This window comes from Strix uralensis, chromosome 15 (assembly GCF_047716275.1).
Source record: "Strix uralensis isolate ZFMK-TIS-50842 chromosome 15, bStrUra1, whole genome shotgun sequence".
NCBI lineage: Eukaryota > Metazoa > Chordata > Aves > Strigiformes > Strigidae > Strix > Strix uralensis.
The window spans coordinates 3,591,429-3,611,763 of record NC_133986.1 but is presented as its reverse complement, the minus strand read 5'-3'; the positions used below and the strand labels follow the sequence as shown (position 1 = coordinate 3,611,763).

The window sequence follows — 20,335 nt, the reverse complement described above, 5'->3', positions numbered from 1 at the left end:
AGGTAATGTAATCATGACAACAAAGAGTAATAACTGTTACAAACACATGTGGTGATCTGTTTTTAAAAACACAATGGTATTGGAGATACTACTCTAATGTATCACTAAGTAACTCTTCAGTCATGAGTGGTGTCTGTTGCCACTGGTCCGGAGCACTTTCTCTGAAAGTGAGATGATGGCTTGGCGTGCAATAGCACAATGAGTTACTGTATTCTGAGGGGGGATGGACAACACATGTGCAAGAGGCTTATTCTAGTCAGCTAGAAAGGACTTCAAGGATAATCAGTTCTTGAAAACTAATAGCATGGAGAGAAGTGTAACCCTTTATAGTAATTTTTTTGTAGCTCTTTGTTTTAACTGAAACTTTTTGATTATAAACATACTTTCTTGGAATAAGTGCCTTAACTTACACTTCAAAATGTATGGGTGAAAAGGCACTTTCTTCTTCACATTTCTGATCACACTTTTCTTAAGTTACAGGTGGTGTTGCATTGCTTGCTGCTTCTAACCCCTGATTCTATGTGCTGTAAGCATCACTGCTAAGAGGATGAGATTTCTATCTCAAACCTTTGTTCCTGCCTGTGGGCATTGCCTGCTGGAGTACGAGTTCTGAATTACAGATATCGCTGCACTGTGAGTCAGGGCTTGGCTGTGGTGCCAGGCTTGCTGTCAGGCTACTGAAAAGCAACCTGCAGTGAAGAACCGGGCAGGAGCGATGCTCGGAGTGTTCCCTGATGGGTACCTTACCTCTGCGTGGGTGTGATACTGCTCATCCCACGGCACCTGAGCTTTAAGCTGGACTGACGGTCACAGTGAGAGCTGGGTGAGGTGTCTAAGTGACTGCAGGACAGCAACGAGAAGCCATGGCCTCTTCCCTGGGGGTTAGGTGGGTTTAATCTAAATGAGCACAGTGGGATGGGACAGACACCTTGTATCTGTGTTAGGGTCCAGACGGAGGCTGCTGGGGGGCGGCTCTTGCTCTGGCCCCGCCATGAGGTCTGTAGGGGCCTGCTCCTTGCTTAGCGACATCCAGGCAACGCCCCTCCCCAAAAAGCAGCCGCGAGCCGGATCATTCTTGCACCCTTGGTACAGAAGAGTGCTGCCCCGTCCCCGCTCCTCTCGGCCCACTTTGGGGGAAAAACCCCCAATAACTGCCCAGGGGGACGGCAGGGAACGCCTCGCCCCGCCCCGGCCCGGCCCGGCGCTGAGAGGCGGCGGGGCGGGCCGGGCCGGCGGGAGCCGCTCCCCCGCCGCTCGGCAGCCGCTGCGGCCCGCCCCTGCGCTGGGGCTGCGCCTCCGGCCCAGCCTCGCAGCGCCGGGGGAGAGCCGGGGCCGGGCAGCCGCCCCGTTAAAGCCGGTGGCCGCGGCTCCTTCTCCGAGCGGTGGTAAGGCGGCGGTGGAGCCCGGGGCGGAGGGCGAGGCGGCAGCAGCGGCGGGGAGGTGTGGGGCTGGGAGGCCGCCGGGCCTCCGGCGGGCCTGGGGCGGCGGGGAGGGCCCTAGGCCCGGCAGGGCTGGGAGCGGGTGCCGGCGCGGCTCCAGGCGGGAGCGGGGGGGGCTCTCGGGCCGGCGGGGGCTGCCTGCGGGCCTGGGCCCGGCCGCCCTGCCTGCCCTGCCCGCGGGCCCTGCCTGCCGGGGCAGGTGGCCGGGATTCTGTGCTGGCTGAGGGAGGTTGCTGCATCCCCTTTCCTCCCCGTGCCTCGCCCGGCTGGCGTCTGGAAAAACAGCCCCCGGCTGCGCCGCAGGGGCTGGTTTTCCGTGTGGCCCATTTATGAGCCTCTGTGGCATTTGCGCGGGGAGCTGCTGCCAGCAGCCCGGCTGGGCGGTGCAGGGAAAGGCCCTGGAACTTCTGAGCCCCTGTGGAAGTGTTGCAGGGAAACTGGTGCCCAGTACTGGGGAGGGTGGGGGGTGGTATAGTCACGTCGCTGCTGTGTGGTGTCTTTGGCGGACCCTGCTGATGGACCGGGACTTTCAGGGCCTTACCGAACAGGCTTCAGGTAGCGAAAATTGTCGAGGTTGCTTTTAATCTGGGAGAGGAAGAGGACAGGCTGTAGCTTCACCACCGAGAGGTGAGGTGTAGCTTGTCTTTTAGTGGATTATGAGGGAAAATAGGTTGTGATGTGGGAGGTGAACAGAGGGAAGGGGAGAGAGTTTGGCGTTGGAACAAAGCTTGAAGAAAGGTGGCCTTCAGGGCTTGTGTGTTTGGCCTGGAGGTAAGGGGAATTGTCGAGTCTTATCTCATACTGAGCAGTGGGGCCGTGCTCCAGGTTAAGAGGAGCCGCTTCAATCTTCTGTGTGCTCCACAGAAACACAGTGAAATTTATTTAATGCTGGTGTGCATCATGTAATTTGAGGACCTTTGTTGAAAAGAACCTGTGGAAAATGTTTTGTTTAAACTTTAATTTGCTGGGTTTTTTCTTGCACTTCTATTTTTATTAAAAATAAATTGAAGGAAAATGCCAAGAAGTAGACTTTATTCTATTGAGAGTCAGAATTGTTTGTGTGAAAGGAAAGATGATGATCATGCTTTTGGAAGAGGTATTGTCAAGCTTATTTACCTAGTGGAAAGAGGATATGTTCTAGATGTGTTCTGGCAAATAATAGCAGTAATCCAGTAGAAAAGAGTAGACTATTGCAAACTAAACAACTGAACCAATAAGTGTGCCTGTTTACCTCATTTGCTGAACAGTCATTTGGTAGAATGGTCCAGGAGTTCTTGTACCCACTTTACACAGCTGAATAAGACTTTTTTTTGAACAAATGGTGATTAAATGAAATTGTTGGTATTGAGACTGTAGTTCTTGATCTGCCATTTTATGGAAGGCAATACTTTAGGATGTAGTCTGTGTGGTAGGAATGATGGCCTGGTGGGCAAAGCTGGGGTAGTAATCATGAGACTGATTATTGTCTTGGCCCTGTCATTTATCTTCTGTGAGTCCTCAAGCAACTTAACTCACACCACAATTTCCCCTCTGTAAGGTATATGACAATATTTCTCTCCTTTTCTAAGGGTAGTGAGGATAAAGTGCAGTGAGAGATTGCAAGGCACAATGACGTGTCATGTGCATTAAAGACCTAAGTGGGCCCTAACTGAGTCATCTGTGCTTCAGATTTTGTCTTCAGGAGGATGCTTTGTGAAAGAGAATGGATAGGAAGAGCAACTGTCTGGTTGAATGAATGTGGAAACCTTTAAGATAATGCGTCTATTCTAGCTAAATTCAACAACACGTTTCCCTCCTCTGTTTAACCAGCCCTATCTTATATTTTCTATTGCAACTGTTGCTGTGTTCTCCATTAACTGCTCCTTTATTAACAGAGCTCTGCATCCTCTTGCTGCTAGAGTGTTTGCAGTAACAGACCTTTTGTCTGCTAGACCAGAGATCCACTTCTGGAGCACATCACTGGTTTCCCACCAGTGGTTTCCCACTGGTTTCCCACCTGCATGGTGGTTGGGATGCCTTGCGTTACACCTGGCTGGAGGCTCTCTCTGCCTTGGTTCAAAGGGTGGCAATATCCCTGCAGGTCTTGTCCCAGCTGGGATTGTCTGTATGTGTGAAGGGGGAGATGATGAAGCATTTGGAGCAGGGACATTGGTGACTCTGTTCCAGCTAGAGGGGGAGGCTAATATATGAGTCTAACAATACTTGTACTGATGTCTTGGTTTTCCTATGTAGTTTATCCCATGGTTTTTATGCTTTGTTTTCTTTTCTAAAATAGAAATCACACAGTGCTGTGGACGAGTGTTGTGTGCTGTTGTGTATGTTGTGCACCTAGCGAGATGATGATCCTGAGTCATGGCTGTAGAACAAAACCACTTCTTGTATACTGAGCTTTCTAGCTGTCCTGTAGAATCACACTGGCACAATCAATTTAAGCACTGATGGAATAGGGTTGGTTATTACAGCTGTTGTATGAAAATAAAAAAAAAATCTCAGTGCTGCGTTTTTTGTTTCTACACTGTTGCTTGCTTATGCTGCACCCTCTTCAGTGTAGTCTTTGATGCTGGAAGTATTTTTTCCTAGTAGCTGTGAGGTGCCTCTGGGGGCTGTGTCTCTGTATTTTGAAAGTGGGGATGTTGGGATACTAGGTGGAAGAGGAAGTTGTTTTTCCAGGAGCTGGCTTTTTTTTTTTTTTTTTTGAAAGGCGGGTTCTTCCTGACTTCCTACTTCACAGAACATCCAGGTTATTTAATTGATTTAGAGACATCATATGCTCTCTAGTAGATTTTTTTTTTTTTTTTTAATTTAAGTCTGAACAGTAGCTTACTGTATGATAGAGAGTTTTCAATGGTAAGATGTGCAAATTGCGTTCTTTGGGGGAAATCTGAATATGAAATAAGTGAAGATAATGGTGAGACAAGCATTTCTAATGGTCATTTTTTCAGTGTAACTTTGGGTACACTGCAGGTATCTGTGATGTCATATAAATATTATTTAATACCTAATGTTTAATAGACTAATATTTTAAATACCGGAACCATGTTCTTTACTGTCTTAATGTTGTTTTTTTTAAAAAAGTAATCCTGATATTTTATACATAAATCATGGCTCTTGCAAAGAATGAAAATAGGGGAGTAGAATTTTATATTGATTTATCTCTAGTCCTTTTCCTGCTTAATGCTTGTGGATGGCTCAGAGTGAAAACTTTTAAATTCTGAGCAGTTGGGGTAGATCATAGTTCAGGAGTATGTTATGTTCAGGAAGATTTATCATTATGTAGTGGAGAAATGTCTCGTTTGGCGTAATCATTTTGTAAAACATGTTTGTAATACTATTCTGAAGGTGTTCTTCGCTGCTCTCATAAGCAATGCTAAGAAAGAAAACTAAATATACTTTTCTTTCTCATCTGTATGCATTATGGTGAGGGAACAGTTTCAGATTTTTGAGAATTTACTAGGAATGCAGATTAAGTCAATAGTAGCTGTGTTGAAAGCATCCCGTTTTGTGTAAGATGGGAAGTGAGTCATTGATTGAGTCCAGGTCCCCTACCATTATGGGAGTGACATCATGTAACTCCTCATAAGTATTCTTTCGTTCTTAATTTTTCTTAATCAAGAGAACTCCTGGTGATGTTTACCCACTCAGCCATGTCAGAAAATGCTTATTCATTCCCTTTTTCATCCTTTTTCTTTTTCTGAAAAGAACCAGTTGAAAATGTCTCAAAATCCTGACAAGCCACATTCAAGTGAAGAAAAGTTGATTGGTTTGGAGGATGGTCAAGAGGAGAGCTTGGACAACCCGGATCAGTCTATCAGAAAAAGAATACGACAGAGTGCTCCAGGGTCACACAGAGATGATACACCGAAGTGTAAGCAAAACTGCTTTATTAAAAAAAAAAAAGTAAATTCTAGATTTTTTTGGTAGAGACAATCCTAACATTTTAGAGCATTCTGTGCAAGCTTGACTGTTTTGAAATTAAATATTGTATGTCTCCTGATCATTTGCTTTGAAACTGTTTGTAGCACCTTTCTCCCCATTTTGTTTTAGTACTTAGTTGTATACAATAACAGTGTTGCTGTATTTTAAATACCTTTGTGTGTCTGTACTCACTGAAAGGATAAGCACCACTCCAGTATGTTCTAGCTAAACTGTTGCTGCTGTTTGCATTATCAGCTGAACCTTCTGGATTGTTGCAGCCTCTGTTTCTACTGCAGGGCAAGGAAGGCTGTTATCAACAAAGTGATGTCCTCATGTCCTGTCATCCCCCTCCCAATACAGATGGAAAGTTGTGTATTTAATCCTAGTATTACTTCTAGTCAAGCAGGACTGCATATTTTAAGTTTATTTCTAGGGCATATTTTTATTTGTCATTCTGCTTTTAACATGAGTAGCTGGATGCAGTATGGCTACCAATTATTGCTGGCAAATCTATAGATAAAATGAAGGGGAACTTTTCTGGTCCCAGGGATCCAATTCAAAGGGGCAGAATTGCTCAGATAACTGGTTCCAAATTTCTGTACAGAGTGTCTCAGAATGTAACATTCATTGCATTATTTTTATTTTTTTAGTAGTGATTATTATTACTTGAGGTTCAGTGTTGTGTTTAGTGTCATGTTACACAGAGGAGATGTTCTGAGGGAGTTTATGTTCTTATGCCTTGCTGGTTGCCTGATAGGAAACATGGGGTATGTATGGAGAAAGGCTATGAAGATGTGAAAGTAAAATGCACAGCACAGTCTTGCACTGCGCTGTACCACAAAGAGGTCGTTAGTCTCAAGGCCTCCCCTTTTGTAAGGGTGCAGCTATAATACGAGAATGAAGTAACATGATTTAAGAGCATTCTCTGGTAAATGAAAGAGTCTTAGTTTTTAGTGCATCCAGTGCTAGAATGAAGTCATTTGGCAGTCGGACAAGAGCACTCTCATTCAGCTGGGAACTTTGTTGTCCTGCTAGTTCTCAGAATATCAGTCCTTGCTGGGTTCCCAGAGTTACCATGCAAGATTAAGGCCCAAGGAGAAGGAAGTAAGTGTTTAGGAGGGCTGCACAAAAAGACCAAGATATTAATGAAAGATTATGACATTGGAAGGAACCATACTGTATATACTTGGAACAGCTCTGAATGGCAGACAAGTGATGGACAGTTACTTTTAACAGACCTTTTCTATATTACTGACTTAAATCCGAACTGGGTTATCAGATGAGGCAGTCACGATAGTTTGCCAAAAACATATCTCAGTGTACCCAGCCTATTAAGATCCCTGGTTGGTTTCTTTCATTTTGGGAATCAGTATGTTGCTCCTATGCCCAGACTGTAGTTGAAGTGAATGAACTACAGAGAGGAATTGATCCATTAGGGAAATTCTGTCGTGGCTCTTTCCCCACCTTCCACTCCACTAGATGTTTTCTGGAGGAGATGAACCTTGCCATTCTTGTCTGCCTCACCTGAGGACACTAATGATCTACCCTTTTCCGTTTCTCAGATACCTGGACCAGGGAAGAACTGTGGTGTTTCTCCTAACTTTTGGCAAGGCATTGCAGGGCACCCACGCACGCGGCTTGCACTGATGCTAGCAGAGCTAGGAGGAATCTTTACCACAAAGAATCAGGGGCAGCAGGTTTCAGTTGGCTTCAGTGGGGATGGGATTACTCCCCTAACCAACATGGCCTACACCTTTGGCACCTTCTGCCTTTATGCTGACTTGGTTTGGGGCTGTGACACTTCCTGTGCTACAGCAATGCCAGTAGTGTCCCAGGATGATGTTACGTAGTCAAGAATGATTAGGAGCTGTAATTCCTAGTGCATTTAGGAAGCAAATTAAGTTCTCTGAAACTGTCCCTGTCCCTCCTCTACCTTCTAGATTTCTACAGTCAGTCACTACCTTTGTCTCCTGCCTAATGAAATCTGGCCTGTTTTTTCAGGTTTGGCACTTCCTCCTACTTGCTTGTACGTCTCAGAGGCCAGCTTGAGGCTGCTTGTCCATCCTTGTTAGTCCCAAAGGCCTGCCAGAGGAAGAGGTTTTAGGCATTGGTGCTGGGACTAGGTCTTGATATCCTTTGTCACTTGGACCATGGCTTCTGGGAAGAAGTTTGGAGAAGTGCCAATTGCACTAGAAGTAGTGAGCATAATTAGCTACTAGTACATTATTGCTTAATAGTGGTTTGTTTGTCAACTGCTTTAGAGATTAAGTCACTTCCTTGAAAAATATAAAATTGAAATGGCAACATTTGCACAAATAATTGGGGAAATAGTGCAGCGAAAATACTAGTATTTTTAATGATTTCTTCCTACAGCATGGAGAAAGATGCTAAGATGCTATTAAGCAGTCCTAAAGAAGTGAGGATTTGAGTGTGGGGTTTTTTTGGTTTTGTTTTTTAAAAGAGCTTGATGGAACTTGGAAGCAATTGACACACTGAGCCCAGAATATGAACTGGCGTTCTCTTCTTTGTTCTCTGTAATACTCCAAACCTGTGTCATCCACCATCTGGGAAAGGAAGGGAAGGAAAGGAGAAGAATCTTTGGATGATCCTGTCTTTTGGCCCTCTGTACTGTCAAGAATGTGGAAAAGGTCCACAAGTATTAGCAGACTTTTTTCCACAGACTTTTATAGATAACTGTCTGACAGTTTAATTTGTGTTGCAGCTAGTCCTCCTCGGCCTGTGTCAATAGAAGAGCTCATGGAAACAGCAAAGGGAGTAACCAACATGGCATTAGCACATGAAATTGTTGTTAATGGAGACTTCCAGATAAAACCAGCTGAATTACCAGAACACAGGTAAGATTGTTACCAAACATATACATAAATTAAATTTGCATTTGTAGAACTGCAGAACAGCTCTAGCGGATCAGGTGAAGACTCTAGCTCGTGTCTTGTCTGGCAGTGCCTGACACAAGATAGGAAAGAGCATAAGAAGAATGTAAATGTGCAGTTCTGTTTCCTCAGAAATGTGTGTGTGTCAAAGTTGAACTTCTTGGAGTAATTACTTGGGGGGGTGTGATGCAAATCTCAATGTGGTGTGGTTTCTGTCAGTGTCCCCTTGTCCCAGGAGCCTGAGACCGCAGTCTTGGGAATACCCAAGTCTGGCTGCAGATGCAGGTAGTGCTCTTAGCATCTCTTAAGCTTTCACTGCCTGAGGGAATAAGATGAAACTCTTCTAGCTTTTTCTGAGCCTAATGTCTGTTTCCCCAGGGATTGTTTGGGAAGCGATTCCTGTGTTTTATTAGCTTAGTCCTTGCTCCTTTAAGTTTGACGTCTTTACTTCTCTGCCTGACCTACAGTAATTCTATCCCCTGTTGAAAGGGGAGAGGGAGAACAGAAGAGGCCTTGATGTCTGGTCGCATATTGACCAGTGTAGCTGACTCAGTCTTATCAACAGATGCTTCACCTGCTCTTCCTTTTTCTTTCACATACAGAGGGATGTGGCTGACAATGTGTTTCCTGGTTAATTTGTGAAAGTGAACACCTATTTGATGGATGAAACTTGGCCCACATTGGAACCAGAGTGTTGTCTGTAGGTGTCTATGTTTGAGAGAGACCCTAGAGCACGTTACCTTCACAGGTGCTGCAGTAGGATATGCTATGAATGGCTCTTAGAAGACTGGCATTGATTGTCCTCTATAGAAAGTGGTCATCCTTAGACAAAAGGTCTGATGCCCATCTCCACCAAAACAGGGTGACAGTGGTTCCCATTAGCTGTGAGAGGCTGTCGCTTTAGAATTGTCCCTGACTGAAAAGGCAGTAATGGGAACAGCCTCATCTTCCTGTCTTGTCTGGACTATTCCTGTCTTTCCAGCTCTGACACCAGCATATTATACCAGTGGTGTTTTATTAATGGCTGTGGACTGCTAAACGATAATAACCAAAGAAAAACTGCTCAGCACAAGCACATTAAATACACTGAACCTTGTGGTTCCAGCAGGAATTGCCTTTGAGTAAGGCAATTGAACTCCGTTGAACGGAGTGGATGAGGATCTTTGCTATACTTTGTTCACTTGTCTCAGCCTCTGAGTTGGTAGGAAATGGAATCATGGCCCACTTAAATGCTGAGGACAGACAGCATTTATCTGAGCTAGCACATGACAATAGATATCTCTTTTGACCATCAAGACTCATATACTTTAGAGCTCAAACAATGATCTGATCACTCTTCTCAGCACCGTCTTGCAGCCTCTGCCTTGCCTGTTAGACACACCCAGGCGGTGTGGCCCAGTCCTCCTTTGCTGCATTCCTTGTAGGCCACTGCAGTTCGTGTGTGGCCCCATGAACTGGGACCTGTCTCTAGCCTGCACAAATGCTGTCTCTGAAGCAAGCCTTTGGAAATTACAGCTGAGACATGCAAAGCTCATTCTTTTCCCCATTCTGTGTTATCTTCTGTGTCCCAGTATCTTTTGGGGGAACTTCCATCAGGTGTTTTCTGCTGGGCAGTTGATGACTGAGAATAAGTGCTTTGTCTGAAGTCCCATAGTTAAGAGAGTGCTGTTCTGCTCAGTGTCCACTTCAGCTCTGTGTTCCTTCACATGGATTTCTCATGTGAAAATGTGCTGTGGTAGTGGATAACTTATCTGGTATGCCTCAGTGCCATGAAAATGATCTCAGCATTTTTCAGGGAAGAAGGATATTAATGTGTTTTCTTTTATCCATCCTTTCTTCTTTCTCCACCCCCTTTAAAAAAAAAAAAAGGGAAAGAGCTGGGACCTATGTTGTACTTTGCACAGTTGGATGCTTTTGCCCACTGATTCTGAGCAGTGGCTGTAGTTGTTCACCAGAGTGACTGATTCGCATCTCTTCACCTGATCACAGAAACAGATGTGTTGCAGAGGTCACCTTGCTCTGGAGTGCCTGGGCTTTGTGATGGGCCAGGCCTGCTTTCGTGCAAGATCCCTGTATTTGGCTTTTGTGAGGGTTTTGTGTACAGCTATTTACCACCTAGAAAAGAAAGAGCAGTCATTCAGATTTTGCTTGACGAGGGACCCTGGAATCTTCCATGGATTAAATGTGGAGTTTTTGTGTGTCTCAAGTTTAGAGTCCCCTGCACCTTGAATGTATGCGTAGACAAGTGGTGGGAGGAGAACGCAGGTGTGACTATTTGCAGCTGTATGCACTGTCAGTAGAGCACGTACTGGCTGCTTGGAGAGGGCCACGGGCTGTAAGTGCCTCTGGGTGCTGCCTGAACCACGGCTGCACTTGGAGTTAGGGCCTGGGGAACCCGGTGGTTGTTGAGGGTGTTCTTTGTGCGTGCATGTATGTGTGAGCATTTTACTTCGGTCGTGAAGTTAAACCTGGTGTGAACAGGAGCCTGCCTGCTGAAGAGGAGTAACTTTCAGTATTTTGAATTAGGAATTGGTACTGAAGCAGAGGAATTCATTTATTTTTTTTACACAAACTGAACTGGGCCTTTATCTCAGAGTAGGTGCAATATTTATGTGTTGAAATGCAGAAGCTTTTCTGTCAGGGAAGTTACTTCATTTCTGTTAGGTTTACTTAATCAATTTTACTTAGTAGAATTGCATTTACTTAGTGAGGCTTTTGAAAGGCACATGAGTACTGCTCTTTTGAAGACAAGCTGTAATTTTTGTGATTTCCTGGGTTTTTTTCTTCCAGTTGTTTAGCTTAGAGGTAGCATATGATAGATACTTTCAAGGATTTTAATTTGTAGCTGCCTTTGCTTATATGTAACCCTTTATTAGGATATAAGCCATTCCAAATCCTGTGTCCAGTTTTTCTTGTTTTTCTGAGTAACTTAAAATGACAGATCTCTTGTCTGTTAATTGTCATATATTCATTATTACATTATATTCATATTATTACCTGATGTTCTTTAGGAGCTGCAGGTTAACTTTGTAAGGTGGTGCAGAGACAAGTATTGTTCTTTTTAACTGGTCATATTTACCCACAGCTTAGAAAAAAAAGTAAGAGATATTGTACATAAAGCTTTCTGGGATTGTCTGGAAGCTCAGCTAAAGGAAGATCCACCAACATATGACCATGCAATTAAACTACTGGGAGAAATTAAAGAGGTAAGATGATGTGATATCAAGGTAAATTATTGTATTTGAGTAGCTGCGTGGGTATGAATGAGCAAAAGTGGTTGAAGTTTGGCTTTTCAGAAAGGAGACTCTTGATCTTTTTCATTACTATATCATTGTCTGTGAATGTACATAAATTGTATAAGCCCAGAGGAGAAATTTGAATATAAAAACAAATGCAAAACTATGTGAGATGATTGAAAGGTAAGTAATACTAGTTTCATAATTCCAAGCTTCCTCCATGTTATGACAGTGCTATTAGTTATGGAATCAATGAGATGCCCCAACACTGGGCTAACAAAACCAAGCACAATAGTCTTAAGTATGATCTGTACTACAGAGTATTTACCACTTAGTAACTTCAGTGTCATACAGAATGAAGTGAAACATTTGGAGTTGGTGAATGGTTAAAAAAAAAAAAAAAGCAGGGAAAAAAAAAAAGATACTCCACTTGTAAAGGGCAATTAGTTTAAATAAAAAGTGGTTCAGTAACTGTTTTGATCCTTGTAGTCTTTGATATGTAGAACTAATGCACTGTTAAAAACTTTTCGTTTCAGAATCTCCTATCTTTCTTGTTGCCTGGTCATACTAGACTGAGAAGCCAGATTACAGAAGTTCTTGATCTGGATTTGATAAAACAGGAGGCAGAGAATGGGGCCCTTGACATTTCTAAGTTGGTTGAATTTGTTATTGGGATGATGGGGACTCTCTGTGCTCCAGCTCGAGATGAAGAAATTAAGAAACTAAAAGATATTCATGAAATAGTTCCTCTGTTCAGGTACTGAAATGGTATTTATTAGTCATGTTGAGAGTCCCTTAACCTGCAAATGTTTGTAGAAGAGTGATAGGGAAAGGGATATAGTTGTGGGCATGAAGGGGAGAGATGCTCCAGGAGCCTTTAACAAGGACTGTCTTTGTTCTGGTGGAGTATTTGTCTAGCTCCTGCATGTCACTGAAGGACATTTTCTTAAATGCCAAATGCACATAAGCCTTAAGATAAGCCTTAAGATGGTCAGTTTGTATCAGAATTTAATATTGACAGCGGAAGGGGAAAAATAGCGAGCAAGAGCACAAGAAAAAGGTATTATTGCTCTCCAACCAGTTCATCCTTTCCCCCCCAGTTTGAGCTCTCTTTACCTACCATCCCACTCCCTGTATAATATCCTTTCAGTCTAAACGGAGTGTACATACCACATCTGGGAGCATATAGGCTTCTGCTTTGTCACCATGTTCTCAGCTGAACACCTCAAGTTCTCAATAGTTAGAAGAAATTTCGTTAACCTTGTTGTTTTCTAATTTGATAAGCTTCCAAGAGTTCAGGATTGACTTGGCAGAAGTATTGGCAGGAAGAATTAGGTTGCTTTGAAATGAAGGTGTTTTTCTGTGGTGGTTTTTTTTGGTTTTGTTTTTTCCTTTTTTCTTTTTCTCCTTGGGTCTGTTTATTCACTTCCCACTGAGGTTGGCTTTATAGGCTGCCAACAGAGATAGTATGCAAGCTTGGAAACCTGGATGTCTTTTTATGTATTCAACATATGATATTGCACATCCTGGGAAATATAATCTACAGAGCTAGTAAAATTAATTCCATAGAGGCTTTTTTACAGGACAGCAGGATTTATTTCCTACTTGGAAGAGGCACATGCATGCATGTACATGCTTGCTCAAGCTTTGTCTCTGTCTCATGCTCTTAAATTGTTAAGCACCCTTTTAATGTTTCCCATGCATGTTTTTGTGCTTTCCTTAGACAATCTGTAATAAATCTTGTAAATAGTACCTCTTAAACATCTGCAGCCTTGAATAACTTTTTCTGTTTGTTTGTTTAGAGCAATTTTCTCTGTATTAGACCTAATGAAAATGGATATGGCAAACTTCGCTGTCAGTAGTATTAGGCCAAAATTAATGCAGCAGTCTGCTGAATATGAAAGAAAGAAGTTTCAGGAGTTTCTTGAGAAACAGCCAAGTATGACTTTGTTCCTTTCTTTCTTCCCCTCTGACCTCCCGGTAAACTGCGTGTCTCTGCCTGTAGATCATGAAAAGAAATCAGATTCTTTTATAAGTTCTAGAATTCATATGGTAAATGACAACTTGTGCCCCAATACTGTGGTTTGAAAAAATCTGCTGGCACAACAGTTCTGCACTTAGTAGTGGAGTTTAGTTTCATTTCAGTACAGTGTAGGGCATAATTACCTAGCATCATCTCACCTCCAATTTCCTGTAGCTGTGTGGTTTTAATTTTGTTTTAGATGTTCTGCTTAATGCAATAAATGAAATGCATGTCAATAACTGGTATCATGGGTATTAGTAATAGCAACTAATGGGATTATTTGGAAATTATTGGTGGAAAAACCTAACTTTGAAAAGGAATTCTCTTAACAAGATTTTTTTTTTTCCCCCCTGCTCTTCCAGATTCTTTAGACCTTGTCACAAGGTGGTTGCAAGAAGCAGCAGATGATCTTGCAAAGCTGAGATGTAAAATGTTGCCTCCCCACTGCAGTGGTGATGGTGCCACTGGTGGAGCTTCCTCCTTGTGCTCTACTGCTGTCCAAAATCAGGCCTATCTGAAGCTCCTTAAGTGGGATCATGTAAACAGGCCTTTTCCAGAAGTAGGTATTTAACAGAAAAATTTGTTTCTGTGCTTGTTCTCCTTTTCTATTTCTGGGATATAACAGAAGCCGTTTGATTTGTAGTTGATTTTAGTTAGTGCAATGCTAAAACATTTATCTCTTGATGGAGAGCTCTTGTAGCTCTTAGGTATTCTTCAGTCGAAGCTTACTTAGTTGGAAAAGAGGAGTTAATTATTTTCATTTTGTTCCTGACACTCGCCTGCTGAGCATGTGTTGCTCTTTTCCATGTCTTTGTCTTATCTTGGCTGCTGTGAATGGGGAGGCATCACAAGGTCACTTCACAGCCCAGCACACTGACTTTATTCTGTGCTGGCTTCCTCATTCTTTGCAGACAGTGCTAATGGACCAGACCCGCTTTCAGGAAATACAGCTGGAGCTGGAGCAACTCCTCTTGATTGGGACAGTCCTTCTGGTCACGTTCAGCGCAGCAGGCTCGGCACTTGTTGATGTGCCTGGATTTGCTGAAAAAATCAAAACCATTGTCAAGGTGCTGCTGTCAGGAACGCATCTTCCGTGAGTAGTGAATAGTCCTGGTCACACAGAGGCAGGTGTAGTTCGGTTTTCACCCTAGTGAACAATCAGTTTAAGCCTCTCTCTGGCTGTGGACCACAGAGTATGTAAAGGAAGTGACGAGGGTGTTTTATGAGCCCAGGCTGACAATTTTTATTCAGCTTACTCAGACAGAACTGTCTTTTCTTGTTCTTATTTTTGGATATGTACGTGCTCCTTTTCTCAGAGTGTGTTTTTCATGATGCCTGGTTGGCGCAGGAGAGTGCAAGCAGCTAACCATGCTCAGTTTGGGCCAGGCTCCCTTGCGAATCTACGTGTGGTACGGTGAGCTGCTCGCAGATTTAGCATGACTGCTGTGCACGTTGTGGGTTGAGAACTGGTTTATGCATTAGTCAGAGCTGTCTGTGTAGACAGAAAAGTCAGCTCTTACTTGTATGGATTGTTCAGGCTGGAAATCTTTAATGCTATGCTCCTTGTTTTGTACCTCAACTTTATTTTTGATACATATATGTATTATTCTTTATAGTTCTGGCTTAATCTGGATTACACTTCTTCCATTACATTTGATAAATAAAGCAACTATAAGTGGATAGTTTATTTTTAAAAGGTGAAAAAAAAGTGAATAACTAAAATAACTAACTAATGCTCTACTCCACCTTCTCTAGGTCCTTTAACCTGAAGGAATCTTTGGCTACCATCGGTGAGAAGGTGTGTGCTGAAGTTAACAGCTGCCTTTCCCAGCACGGCTTTACCCCGTTCTCAGCTGAGAGAGAGACGGTGCTTAAAGGACAAATCCAAGCGGTGGCCAGTCCGGATAACACCATATGCAAGCTAATAGGTATGCTTTGACAAAAATGCTCTCTTCTCAAGTGACCACTCGTCTGTCTTTGTAAAGCTGTTAGTGGCATGTTATGCATGGTTTCTCATTTAATCTGTTTCAAATACGTGTTTACTGTGTTCAGGCTTTCAGTATTTTACATGAGATGACACTATTTCTAATTGACTATTTCTTTTGAAAACAAACCAAAACCCTTGGTCCAATTTTTCCAGATTCTCGAATTCAAAAGTTTCTGGAGAATTATCTTGCATCTAGTCACCAGAAATCATTACCTGCTATTCCTGGAGGATTAGGCCCTATTCAAAGAGAGCTGGAAGAGATTGCTGTCAAGTATGTTCGTCTTGTCAACTACAACAAAATGGTCTTCAGCCCTTACTATGATGCAGTCCTGGGCAAAATACTGACTAAGGAAGAATCCCAACTTGTAGGGAAGTCAGAAGAATTGTAAAACCAGTTTGTATGCTACCAATACGGTATTGTCAGCTATTTTAAAAAATTGCACCAATATTTGTCTAGGAAAACAGCTTTCTATGTAAATACTGGTTCCTTTTAATTCACTAGTGATGATTGATGTGGAAAATACTGAGATGCAAAAGGGGTTCTGAGGTAAATGATGAAAGAGAGATGCATTTTTAACATAAGTATGCAACCTGAGGGGGATGTCTTGGTAGTTTTCTGGCTGCAATTTTTAGATTTTTGAGATGATGCTAGGTAGGACAAGTTTAAGAACCAAACTTTGTATTTAAGTGGCTCATTTTGGGGCATTTTACTCTAATTTACCGTGAATTTAGTTTAATTAATCCAGAGGAGATTAGCAATGGTCCTTCCCAGAAGGAATGATTTGGCTTTAAAAAAATCTTACTTTAAAGACTTGAGAAGAAAGTTAAAATTCTAGACAAGAGGAACTTTAACAGGCAAAAAACAAAGCCAAACAGCACTTTATTGTAACATTATGGTTAGTATGGTAGGCTACTAGGTTTTTCTGCATTTTACTGCATTTTTAATGGCATTTTTTTGCTGTTTACCTGCAGATGTTACAAACACATAATATATTTTTGTAGCAAATTTTCTGGTTATTGGGTAACTGTCCTCTGCTATGTACAGTACTTACAAAGGTGGCAATCTTATAGATTGCAGCTGTATTTATCTCTTGTAAAGACTTCAGAAGGGCAGAGCTAAAATGTTTTGATAAAAGTGGCATTTCTTACCTTTTTTTTGCTAGTTACTCCTTTTTATGCGAAATACTAATTTTAAAGTAAACCTTTGTCATTTTCAGAAGGTGGATTTAAAGTGTGTGAAACTTTAGGCTGAAAATTTTACTTGTTTTTTAAAACTACAACGGGAGATGGTTGCATATTCAATCATGTCTTCAAAAATATCCAGGAAGTGCAGAGCACTATCGGAAGTATAAGTGATTTTAATGTACTGAGAGGTGAATGATTTAATGTTAGTTTGAATACACAGGGAATATTTTCAGTAGAAGATTTTTTTCACTTTGTAGAGGTGTTCTTGAAATGTAAAATATTTGTAGGTCTTGAATTTAATTAGCTACGTTGTATAGATGAGTGTTCACAGAAGAGCTCAATGATCTTACAGCCTTATTGCAATTTCAAACTCAGCTAGGAGGTAAGTACATTTGAAATTTTCCTCTAGTTGAGCACAATGCTGTATTACAGTAATCAAAATTTGATGATTTTATGAAAACAAAGTTCATAGCTATAAACAGTAAGTGTCCCAAGTACTAGACTATCCAAAATAGAATGTGGTGTTGTCTTTAAAAAAACCCCAAGTTCTGTAAAAGAAGTAAAAGGCCCTTTTATTGCTAACATCCAGGTTCATTTTATGAATCAACTAGTCAACCGAAATAATAGAACTTCTAGGAGGAAGCCCTTGATTATGAATCAGTGTTGGTGCTTCCCTTTCCAGTTTTCCTTTACATGTCAGCATAGATATAGCTGCACTGAGTTTGGAGGAAGGTGGGATGAGTAAAACCTTTTATTCTGTATTAGCCTATGCAACTATAAAACAAATCTTTTCTCATTCATTACAAACCCCCTTCCCCAAGCAAAAAACCCCACAAAACCATGTTAAGAGATCACCAGCTCAGACAAGTGATTTTTCTCTTGGCTAAATGTACTCAGATAGTAAAATGGATGCCTGTCTTTGAATCTTTCTTTGATAACTCAAAAATGACTAGGTTGGTTAGTCAGATAATAAAGTTCTGAGTAGGTTTTTGGTGTGGTCTATTTCATTGCTTGAATCAGCAAAGGCTGCTACAGAGGTCTTAAAGATTGCTGCATCTACTTACTGTACTTTGTTATTAGTGCAGGATCCACCTCAAAATACAGCCTATAGCTCTGCAGCTCCAAAAAATTAAGGCAGTAGTCTGCGTAACAAAAGAGCTACCAGAAACATTATTGCTAGAGACAGATATAAAAAAATAAATAACCAAGACAAATCTGTTTTCATTTTTGTTAAATGAGAGTTGCAGAAAATAAATTGCTGCTGTTATTTTGTATCTTAGTATTGCCTAGAAGCTGCCTTTAAAGGCCCCTGTGAATTATGTGTACTACAAAAATTTAGATGCTGTAGGGGATGATCGCAAGGATATGGGGAGGAGGATCCTCATGGTGCAACAACATACTTGGAAAAGGCTTTGAAAAGTACGTATGTGACTGCTGCCAGAATGAACGGGACTGCATTATCACTAGATACAATTGTACTTGCGTAATCTAGGAGTCCTGGACTTCAGGGTCGGGTGTGGAGGATGGCCAACTCGTGCTTGCTCTGCCCCTGCAGCAGGGATGGTGGGGCACGAGTGCACACGTGCTGCTCGCAGGGTGGGTGCAGCAAGCGCCGTCTCTCCCCACAGCTGCGCTTGGAGCCGAAGGCTTCGTGTCGAAGGTGGCGCGGGACCTGCATCTGGCTCCAGTCTCCCCTTTGGAGGGCACAGGTGGGTGGGGGCTGTAGGCCTTGCAACAGGAGAGCTCTGAAGAGACTGTAATAAATGCCCACAAGTGCAAATCATGTTAGTGATCTTCCCAGGTTGTTTTTTTAATGATAGTAGCTGACAAATAGTTTCTCTACATCCTCTTTAAAGATATAGGGAGATAGATACAATTAAACGGCAAAGCAAAAAATGCAATTGTAGGACTAAGGCCAGCCCCTACCTCCCTGTGAACATTTACGTGGTTATACATACGCTGTTTCACCTCTTGGTCTGGTGGACAGGAGTGCTGACCCACAGCGGCCTGTACTGCTGGGGGTGGGAACGGCTCCCGACTTGTCCGAGCATCCAAACGGCCTGTAGTCCACAGGGGTTCTTGTGGTCTCAGCAGAGTGCGATTCTGAATAGTCAATGACACTTTAAAGTATGCATAGAAACTGCTTTGAAAGTTCATATAGTGTTTTTGTTAGCTTGTTTGAAAATAACAGGTTAAACTGTGTAGCTAATATATTGACATTTAGCTTTGTACATTAAGTGGAAGACCAGTGCAGTGATCCAGGAACAGACTGTGTTAGCTAGTGCTCCTGGACAATCCACAGTAGAAATATGTAATGAGTTTGTCTTATGATGCTGTCTTCTTTTAACAGTCATGGAATTAAAAGCAAAAGTATACTGTATCCTCTAGAAAAATGGAAAAAAAACTAATTCTAATATGTATGCTCTGATCAATTTCCTGTGATGGTCTTTATTAATATTGCTTTTGAAGTGGCTGAGTAATATTTAAGAAGTAACTTGTTGTGTTTGAATAAAACCAGAATGAGGCATGATGTTATGGATATCCTTTTATTTTAAAGGAATGTTTTTTTCCATTTTCAACTACAAAACAGATTCCATACATTCTGCCATAAATAAAAACGAACAATAAGGCAGGACACTACATGAACAAACTGAGAACAACTGTTTTCCAGAAAATGTGAATTAAAAATGCTTCACAAGTATAAGCCATCCAGTTTTTAAAATAAAACTGTTGAAAACCCACAAGATTTCAAGTGGTAGATGTGAACACCCTTGAAGAACAAAATGCAGTTTTGACATTTTGCGCTTTTGGTTTTGAAAACCTAGTTTTGTTCAGAGCACATTCTAAGGTTGTTCTGGCTGTTTTCGGGTCAAGAACCATATGGGAGAAGAGGCACCACAGTAACAAAACCATTTTCAAGATTTTTTTTTTTGTTTGCAGCTGTCCCTTTTAAATGCTTGACTTTTAAGAGACTGATGGACTCAATGCAAGTCTTTGTCTATCACAGCAGAACTCCAAACTTGTTTCACCGGATTCGCTTTTGCTGTCGTGCTCTGTAAATGTCGTGTACAGGGGGAACCACAGATCCTTTCTCCTCGTCGTCGTCAGAATCTTCATGTGGTCTCTTAACAGCCTTATTGAGCATTGCGTTATTTTCCACAGGTCCGTTGCCTTCCACAGCTATTTCAGGTAGGCCTCCAGTAATTATTCGTACAGCTTCATCAACGGCTTTAGACAGAGAAAAAGATTAATTTAATTTGTGAAATGGAATTCTGTGATGAGAAATAAGCATGCAAACAGGGACACCACAATAGGTACATTGTGGAGATTTCTGGAATGAGACATTTTCCTACCCTATTCTCCTACAATGTTAAGAATTAAGTCTCGACTGTCTAAAACTCTGAGCTATGGCAAACACTAATTATAAAGTAAATGCTGCTGCTTCAGCTTGAGACCTCCCTTGCACAAGTATTGAGGTCATTTGCAAGCTTAATAAAACAGGAAAGCCTACTGGGGAAACAGTAGAACTAGTTCATGACTCATCAGAAAGCATGCATAGCAAGTCAGTCTCTGCTTATCAACAGAGAAAGCTTCAAAAATGCCATGTATAATTTAAATAGATGTTTTCACTCAAAAAGAAATGAGATCCTAGGTTGCTT

At 42.0% G+C, this 20,335-nt stretch overlaps 2 protein-coding genes across 4 annotated transcripts in view; one reads left to right on the top strand and one right to left on the bottom strand.

Annotated features, from left to right (window-relative positions):
- Window positions 1–1,218: 1,218 nt before the first annotated feature.
- Window positions 1,219–19,206, top strand: TCP11L1 (t-complex 11 like 1). The gene is made up of 10 exons (XM_074884878.1): window positions 1,219–1,385; window positions 5,139–5,304; window positions 8,077–8,209; window positions 11,331–11,451; window positions 12,018–12,238; window positions 13,284–13,420; window positions 13,867–14,063; window positions 14,416–14,597; window positions 15,260–15,432; window positions 15,645–19,206. Exons 2-10 carry the CDS (start codon window positions 5,151–5,153, stop codon window positions 15,878–15,880), a joined length of 1,554 nt encoding a protein of 517 aa, XP_074740979.1. The 5' UTR covers window positions 1,219–1,385; window positions 5,139–5,150; the 3' UTR covers window positions 15,881–19,206.
- CSTF3 (cleavage stimulation factor subunit 3) overlaps window positions 19,207–20,335 on the bottom strand; it is a 52,138-nt gene continuing 51,009 nt past the window's right edge. For all 3 annotated transcript variants that reach the window (XM_074884875.1, XM_074884877.1, XM_074884876.1), the window contains one exon: window positions 19,207–19,904. In XM_074884875.1, coding sequence (XP_074740976.1) covers window positions 19,702–19,904 — 203 coding nt within the window. In that variant the 3' untranslated portion in view covers window positions 19,207–19,701. The remainder of the gene's footprint in view (window positions 19,905–20,335) is intronic.